Raw genomic sequence first — 9,746 nt, forward strand, 5'->3', positions numbered from 1 at the left:
CCCTTGAATTTTTTAAATCGTTTGAAATCCCTTGAGACTTTTCAAATCTCTTTAAGATTACTTAGAATTTTTAAAGATACTTTCAAATTCTTTGAAATCCTATAAAATTCCTGAAATTAATTTTAAATATTTCTTGAAAACTTTTTAAATATCCTGGAATGTTGCATATTCCTGAATTTTTCTAAATCTCAGGAAAATTTTTAATCTTCTAAAAATTATTTGGAGTCTTGAAAGATACCCTAAAATCTTTCAAATCCCTTCAAACTTTTTAAATCTTTTCAAAAATTCGTGTTACTTCAAAAAATACGATAAAATCTTTAAAATTCATTAGAATCTCATCAAATGATTGAAATCTATTAAACATTCTTTGGAATCTTTTACAATACCCTAAAATATTTCAAATCCTTGAAACTTTAAAAATCTCTAAACTATTATTTGAAATTTTTGAAGATACCCAAAATGTTTTGAATTCCATGGCAATTTTTTTAATCTCTTCAAAAATCTGTGGAACTTGAAAAGATATGTTAAATCTTTTGAAATTCGTTGAAACTTTTTAAATTTCCTGAAAATCACTTGGAATTTTGAAAGATACCCAAAAATCTTTAAAATCCCTTTAAACTTTGTAAATCTCTTCGAAATTACTTCCAATGTTTAAAGATACCTTAAAATATTTGAAATCCTTTGAAATCCCATTAATTTACTCAAATCAGTTGAAACTTTTAAAATATCTCCAAAATTACTTGGAATTTTTAAAGATAGGCTAAAATATTTAAAAAAAATTAAATCCCTTGAAACTTTTTTAATCTTTTCAAAATTCTGCAGTATTTTACAAAATACTAAAAAAAATATTAGAAAATATTTTAAAATTATTGACATGTATTAAAAATTCCTCTAAATCTTTTAGAATAACCTAAAATGTTTCAAATTACTCTGAAATATTTCAAATCCTTTAAAATCTTGCAACTTCTTAAAGCTCTTAAGAATATCTTTAAATCTGTTTAAATACCCCTAAATATTTCAAATTTCTTGAAATCTTTTAAAATCCCTTTAAACTATTTAAATCTCTTTACAATAAACACTTTGAATTTTTCAAGATCCTTAAAATTCTTTGAAATCCCATAAAATTACTGAAATAAACTTAAAATTCCTTGAAAACTTTAAAAATACCCTGGATTCATATTCCTAAATTTTTTTGAATCCCATGAAAATTTTTAATTTCCTGAAAATTACTTGGAATTTTTAAAGATACCCTAAAATCTTTAAAATCCCTTCAAACTTTTGAAATCCCTCCAAAATTACTTAAAATTTTTAAAGATAGGCTAAAATCTTTTTTAAAATTTTAAATCCCTTTTAAACTTTTTTTATCTCTTCCAAATTCCGTGGAATTTGAAAAAATATTCAAATTTTCTGAAATTCGTTGAAATTATTCAAATGTATTAAAAATCCCACGAAATCTTTTAAAATAACATAAAATATTTCAAATCCTTTAAAATCTTGCAAACTTTAAAGCTCTTAAAAATATCTTTAAATTTGTTTAAATACCCTTAAATATTTCAAATCTTTTGAAATCCCTTGAAACTTTTTAAATCTCTTTAAAACCACTTAGAATTTTTTAAGATACCTTAAAATTCTTTGAAATCCCATAAAATTACTGAAATAGATTTAAAAATCTTTTGAAAATTACTTGCAATTTTTAAAAATAGGCTAAAAAATTTTTAATAATTGGAAATCCCTTATAATTTTTTTAATCTTAAAACTTTAAATATCTCTACAAAATTAATTGAAATTTTTAAAGATATCCTAAACTGTTTTGAAATCCATTGCAATTTTTTTAATCTCTTCAAAATTTCGTTGAATTTGAAAAAATATTTAAAAATATTTGAAATCTTTTGAAATCCGTTGAAATTATTAAAATGTATTAAAAATCCCTCGGAATCTTTTTAAGTAACTTACAATATTTCAAATTCCTTAAAATCTTGCAAGTTTTTAAATCTCTTAAAAATTTCTTAAAATTTGTTTAAATACCCTTAAATATTGAAAATCCTTTTAAATCTTTTAAAATCACTTAAAATTCTTTTCATCTCTTCAAAATTACTTGGAATTTTCATAAATACCCTAAACTCTTTCAAATGTTTTGAAATCCCTTAAAAACTCATAAAACTTTTTAAATATCTTCCAAATTTTTTTTTTAATTTGTTTAAATACCCTTCAATTTTTTTAATCGTTTGAAATCCCTTGAAACTTTTTAAATCTCTTTAAAACCACTTAGAATTTTTTAAGATACCTTAAAATTATTTGAAATCCCATAAAATTACTGAAATAGATTTAAAAATCTTTTGAAAATTACTTGCAATTTTTAAAAATAGGCTAAAAAATTTTAAATCATTGGAAATCCCTTATAATTTTTTAAATCTTAAAACTTTAAATATCTCTACAAAATTAATTGAAATTTTTAAAGATATCCTAAACTGTTTTGAAATCCATTGCAATTTTTTTAATCTCTTCAAAATTTCGTTGAATTTGAAAAAATATTTAAAAATATTTGAAATCTTTTAAAATCCGTTGAAATTATTAAAACGTATTAAAAATCCCTCGGAATCTTTTGAAATAACCTACAATATTTCAAATTATCCTGAAATATTTCAAATCCCTTAAAATCTTGCAAGTTTTAAAATCTCTTAAAAATTTCTTAAAATTTGTTTAAATACCCTTAAATATTGAAAATCCTTTAAAATCTTTTAAAATCACTTAAAATTCTTTTCATCTCTTCAAAATTACTTGGAATTTTCATAAATACCCTAAACTCTTTCAAATGTTTTGAAATCCCTTTAAAACTCATAAAACTTTTTATATATCTTCCAATTTTTTTCAAATTTGTTTAAATAACCTCAAATTTTTTAAATCGTTTCTAAGCCCTTGAAAATTCAAAAATTTCTAAAAAATTCATTGAAATTTTTAAAGATAACCTAAAATGTTTTGAAGTACGTTTGAATTTTTTAAATCTCTTCCAAATTTCGTAGAATTAAAAAAATTCCAAATCTTTTAAAATCCGTTGAAATTATTGAAATGTATTAAAAATCCCTCAAAATCCTTTAAAATAACCTAAAACATTTCAAATTACCCTGAAATATTTCAAATACTTTAAAATATTGCAGATTTTGAAAGCTCTTAAAAATATATTTCAATTTGTTTAAATACTCTAAAATATTTCAAATCTTTTAAAATCCCTTTTAAACTTTTTTCATATCTTCAAAATTACTTTGAATTTTCATAAATACCCTTAAATCTTTAAAATACTTTGCACTCTCTTAAAAATTTGTAAATATCTTCAAAATATATATATTTAAAATGCCCTTAAATTTTTTAATCATTTAAAAACCCTTGAAACGTTTTAAATCACCTTAAAATCACTTAGAATTTTTTAGGATACCTTAAAATTCTTTGAAATCCCATAAAATTACTGAAATGAATTGAAAATTCCTTGGAATATTTTAAAATACCCTGGAATATTTCACATACCTGCATTTTTTTAAAATCCCATTTACTAAAATCAGTTTGAAACTTTTAAAATCTCTCCAAAATTACTTGGAATTTTTAAAAATACGCTAAAATCTTTCACATCTTTTGAAATTCCTTAAAAAATTTTAAATCTTTTCACAATTCCGTGATACATTAAAAAATACTCTAAAAAATGGTAAAATTCATTGGTATCTCATCAAACGATTAAGAGATATTAAATATTCTTTGGAATCTTTTCAAATATCCTAAAACATTTCAAACCCTTGAAAGTCCCTTGAAACTTTAAGAAAATTAATTAAAATTTTTAAAGATACCGTAAAATGTTTTGAAATCCATTGCAATTTTTTTAATTTCTTCAAAATTCCGTGAAATTTCTAAAAATATTTCAAATCTTTTGAAATCTTGAACTTTTTCATATCTTGAGAATTACTTGGAATTTTCATAAATATCCTCAAATCTTTTCAATTTTTCGAAATCTTTTAAAACTGTTTAAATATCTTCAAAATAGATTTTTTTTTAAATACACTTAAATTTTTTTAATCGTTTTAAATCCCTTGAAACTTTTTAAATGTCTTTAAAATCACTTAGAATTTTTCAAGATATCTCTTAAAATTCTTGAAAATCCAATAAAATTCCTGAAATAAATTAAAAATTCCTTGAAAACTTTAAATTCTAAATCTTTTAGAATAACCTAAAATGTTTCAAATTACCTTTAAATATTTGAAATCCTTTAAAATAATGCAACTTTTCGAAGCTCTTAAAAATATCTTTAAATTTGTTCAAAAACCCCTAAATATTTTAAATCTTTAAAATCCCTTTAAACGTTTTAAATCTCTTTCATTTTTAGGATTCTTAAAATTCTTTGAAATCCCATAAAATTACTGAAATAAATTTAAAATTCCTTGAAAACTTAAAAAAAACCCTGGAATATTTCATATTCCTGAATTTTTTTCCATCCCATGAAAAGTTTAAATTTCCTGAAAATTACTTGGAATTTTGAAAGATACCCTAAAATCTTTAAAATCCCTTGAAACTTTAAAAATCTCCAAATATTCATTTGAATTTTTAAAGATACTGTAAAATGTTTTGAAATCAATTGCAATTTTTTGTAAACTTTTCAAAACTCCGTGGTATTTTAAAAACTACTCTAAAATCCTTAAAATTTCCTGGAATCTCATCAAATGATTGAGATCTATGAAATATTTTTTGGAATCTTTCGAAATACCCTAAAACATTTCAAATTCTTGAAACTTTAAAAATCTCTACAAAATTAATTGAAATTTTTCAAGATACTTTAAAATATTTTGAAACTCATTAAAACTTTTTAAATCTTTTCAAAATTCCGTGGAAAGTAAAGAAAATATTCAAAAATATTTCAAATCTTTTGAAATTCGTTGAAATTATTGAAATGTATTAAAAATTCCTCGAAATCTTTTAAAATAAACTAAAATATTTCTAAAAAACTTGAAATATTTCAAATTCTTTGCAATATTTTTAAATCTCTTCAAACTTTTATCATCTCTTCAAAATTACTTGAAATTTTCATAGATACCCGAAAATATTTCAAATCTTTTGAAATGCCTTTAAACCTTTTAAAACTTTTTAAATATGTTCAAAAGTTTTTTTTTTAATTTCTTTAAATATCCTTAAATGTTTTTAATCTTTAGAAATCCCTTAAAATATTTGAAATCCTTTGAAATCCCTTGAAACTTTTAAAAAATCTTTAAAAAATTACTTGGAATTTTTCAAGTTACGCTAAAATCTTTTAAAATTCCTTGAAACTTTTAAAATCTCTGAAAAATTAATTGAAATTTTTAAAGATACTTCAACATATTTTCAAGTCCATTGCAATTTTTTTAATCTCTTCAAAATTCCGTGGAATTTGAAAAAATATTCAGAAATATTTCAAATCTTTTGAAATTCGTTGAAATTATTGAAATGTATTAAAAAATCCTCGAAATCTTTTAAAATAAACTAAAATATTTCAAATTCTTTGCAATATTTTTAAATCTCTTCAAAATTACTTGGAATTTTCATAGATACCCGAAAATATTTCAAATCTTTTGAAATGCCTTGAAACCTTTTAAAACTTTTTAAATATGCCAGAAATTTTTTTTAAATTTCTTTAAATACCCTTAAATGTTTTTAATCTTTAGAAATCCCTTGAAACTTTTAAAAATCTTCAAAATTCCGTGGAATTTGAAAATATACTCAAATACTTCAAATCTTTTGAAATTATTGAAATGTATTAAAAATTTCTCGGAATCTTTTTAAATTATCTGAAATATTCCAAATTACCTTTGAAATTCCATGACACTTTTTAAAGGTCTTTAAAATTCTTTGAAATTTTAAAAAATACCCTACAAGTTTTTTATTTCATTAGAAATCCTATTAAGTTACTTAAAACAATTACAATTTCCTTGGAGCCTTTTAAATTATCCTAATATTTTTTATATTTATCAACATTTAAATTTTGGTCGAATTTAAAAAATATTATAATACCTTTAGAAATTGAAAACTTGAAAATTCTTTGAAATGTTTAAAAATGTGCTAAAATCATTCATTCAAATTCATTTGAAATGCCATTATATTATATTTGGAATCCCTCCAAATTATTGAAATATTTTTCAAAATCCTTTGAAATATGAATTGTAAATCCTTTGAAATCCCAGAATTTTTTTTAAAGATCTTAGAAATTCTTTGAAATATTTAAAAATACCCTGAAATCTATTAAAAAAATATTTCAAATCCTATCACATTACTGAAATCAATTGAAGATTCATTGGATTCTTTTAAATTATCCTAATATATTTTAAGTTAATCAAAATTCAAATTTTAGTAGAATTAAAAAAATTGAATCTTGAAAAATTTGACAATTCTTTGAAATGTTTAAAAATACCCTAAAATAGTCCAAATCCTTTGATTTCATTTGAAACCTCTTTACATTTTTTAAAGCTCTTTAAAATTTATTGGAATTTTTCAAAATACTTCAAATCTTTCAAATCATTTGTAATCCTTCCAAATTATTGAAATATATTTCAAATTCATTGGCATATTTTAAATTACACCAAAATATTATAAATCCTTTGAAATCCCGTGACCTTTTTTAAAGCTCTTAAAAGTTTCTTAAAATTTGCGTAAATACCCTTAAATATTTCAAATCTTTTAAAATGTCTTCAAAATTACTTGAAATTTTCATTAAGACCCTAAAATCTTTTAAATCTTTTGAAAATCTTCAAACTTTTTAATTATCTTCAAAATAGATTTTTTTTTTAAATACTCTTAAATTTTTTTAATCGTTTGGAATCCCAAGAAACTTTTTAAATCTCTTTAAAATCACGTAGAATTTGTCAAGATACCTTAAAATTCTTTAAAATCGCATAAAACTTGTGAAATCAATTAAAAATTCCCTGGAAACTTTTAAAATATCCTCAAATATTTTTCATATACTGGAAAATGTTTTAAAATCACTATGAAATTTTTAAATCTCTTAAAAAGTACTTAGAATTAAAAAAAAAAGATTAAAATATCAAGGATAACAAAACAGTTCGAGAAAATGCTGTAGACCTTTAAAAAAGTGACTACTGACTATCTTAAAACGTGACTCATATGCCACTTGAGAAAAAGAGTTTTTCCTCACCTGTGGCCACACTGACCCAATTAAACTAGCTTTAAAAAAAACTTGCATCGAAAAAAGTGACACTTAGATGGTTATGCCGTGACGCCCCTCCATTGAAATAAAAAAATTCTTTCTCGCTCAAAAAATGTAAATGTTTTTAAAATTTACCTGTGACCGCATTCTTGCTGACGTGAAACTGGTGAGACACATCAGTCGGAAGTCCGATTTCGGAGACGGTGTTCAAGGGCTCGAGATTTGCCCCGCTGTAATGTTTCTTTTTCGAAAAAAGCTTGCTGATGCTCAAACTCATCTTTCTGCGGAACCGGAAGTATTTTCGACCCTCCGTTTTGAGAAATATTGTGAAACGGAGTTCAAGGAGAAAGCGAAAATCGCTAATTATAAATGCGAGAAGAAAGCGAAAGGACGGAAGCAAAAAAGGAATGTAATCGGATTATAGGTTAGGTTTTGCCAGCACCCCTTGTTCTTGTCAGCTAGAGCACTCGGAGGTTCACACCCATTTTTCGGGGGACGTTTATCGATCGCGATAAAAGCCCTTTTCGCAAACACGACACCTCTTCACACCCATGTGCCATTTATGGCATTTAGATGACACTTGGAGATCAGGGATCGAAAATTCACTTTCATTCACTCGAGTTTAACCTCAAAATTGAAAACGGCACTTGGGGCGTCAAGTTTCAAAACAAAGCTTTTCTTATCACCGTCCGGAAATTTATTAGAGGGAATTAAAGGCTTATCTGTCGCGGATTTCTTCACTTTCGATAAGCACAATGATCATTTTATTCCAGCGGGGTGTAGTTTCGGTAATGACGCGAACGTCAGAGCGCCATCTGATGACAACAGTTTCGATACGAGACAAGATGATTTAAAAGTGAAAATGACAAGGTAATCGGACTAATTGCCGTAGCTAATTATGGCGATTTAGAAAAATGAGTGAATCCGCGTCTTTTTGCTATGAATCATTAATTTTTAATGCGACTTTTCTGGGTGGTTTGAAAAGTGAGGTTAGAAAATGAAATAACTTAGTCAATTAGTTAAGGGGAGTTTCTGTTTATGAGATTTAATTACTTTTTTTTATTTTTATAAAGTTTCGATCAAATTTGTGTGATTTTTAGATTGAATAAATTTTTTTTTTTTGTACAAGGTGGACCAGATGACAGATGTCAGACGCGGAGGAAATCACAGGAAAGCAACTAAACTTACACACTTGTTGGCGGGGTTGCATATCGTTAGGCGAAACTTTAATATTTAAATTATTTTTTAAGTATTTATGTATGCTAGAGGAAAAAGAAAGTTATAATAAAAAATTTAGAGTGGATTTTGGTGTTATTTTGACCTTTTTTTCATTTAGAAATGTTTTAATCAAAGCAAAAAGGTCTAAAAGCCCGGAAGTCCTGGAAATTTTGATAGGTATTGATATTTAGAAAATTACAAATTAGGGCAAATTGTATAATTCGGGATTTTTAAAATAAGGGAAAATTATAAGAAGAACCTTCAAAACTCATGGAAAATTTTAATTTGGAAAAATTCAAATATGCCAAAAATTAATTGCGAACATTTCATATTATTATGATTAGAAAAAATTAAGTCAAGCAGTAATTCGGATTTTTTAAAATTAGGGCTAATTATAATTCGAAAAAATAAAATTAAGGCAAACAGTAATTCGAAAAATTAAAATTAGGTCAAAAATTTATTCCAACGTTTTAAAATTAGGGCAAATTGTTATTCGCGACATTTTAAAATACATTAAAAAATAATTCCAAAAATAAAAAATGAAGGTAAATGTTAATTCGGAAAAAATATTACAAACGCCAATCGGAATTTAAAAAATAGAACGAGTGGTAATTTAGGAAAATTTAAATGAGGTCAAACAGTAATTCGGAACTTGAAAAATTAGGGCCAAATATGATCCGAAACTTAAAAAATGAGAACAAATAGTAACTAGAAAAAAATTTAATTAGGCCTAAAATTAATCCCAATTTGTTAAAATCAGGGAAAATCATGATTAGGAAAAATTAAAAATAGGCCAAACAGTAATTCGGAATATTAAAAAATTAAGGTAAACGTTTATTCGGAAAAATTAAGTCAAACAGTAAATCAAAACTTTAATTCGGAATTTTAAAAATACGGACAAATTATAATTAGAAAACTCAAAACTTATGGCAAGTTTTAATTTTGAAAAATTCAAATCAGACCAAACATTAATTGCGAACATTTCAAATTATTATAATTATAAAAAATTTTAATGAGGTCAAACAGTAATTCGGATAATTAAAAATGAGGGTGAATGATAATTCAGAACTTTGTAAATCAGGGACAAATTTAAAAACCACACAAAATAGAATGAGGCCGAAACAGCAATTTAGAACTTGAAAAATTAGGGCCAAATATGATCCGAAACTTAAAAAATGAGGACAAATAATAATTTGGAAAAATTAAAATTAGGCTTAAAAGTAATTCGAAAATTTAAAAACCAGAGCAAATTATAGTTAGGAAAAATTAGAATTAGGTCAAACAGTAAATCAAAACTTTAAACTTGAGGGCAAATGGGAATTCAGATCTTTCTGAATAAGGCGGGTAAATTGTAATT

At 24.1% G+C, this 9,746-nt stretch overlaps 1 protein-coding gene across 1 annotated transcript in view; it reads right to left on the reverse strand.

The window, feature by feature from the left end:
* The window catches only part of LOC117173308 (serine/threonine-protein kinase PAK 1), a 32,095-nt gene extending 24,139 nt beyond the window's left edge, over nt 1-7,956 (reverse strand). The window contains exon 1 of the mRNA XM_033361799.1: nt 7,307-7,956. Within this exon, the coding sequence (XP_033217690.1) occupies nt 7,307-7,448 (142 nt within the window). The 5' untranslated portion in view covers nt 7,449-7,956. The remainder of the gene's footprint in view (nt 1-7,306) is intronic.
* Between the last annotated feature and the right edge of the window lie 1,790 nt (nt 7,957-9,746).

The sequence above is a fragment of the Belonocnema kinseyi genome, chromosome 5 (genome assembly GCF_010883055.1).
Source record: "Belonocnema kinseyi isolate 2016_QV_RU_SX_M_011 chromosome 5, B_treatae_v1, whole genome shotgun sequence".
NCBI classification, from domain to species: domain Eukaryota; kingdom Metazoa; phylum Arthropoda; class Insecta; order Hymenoptera; family Cynipidae; genus Belonocnema; species Belonocnema kinseyi.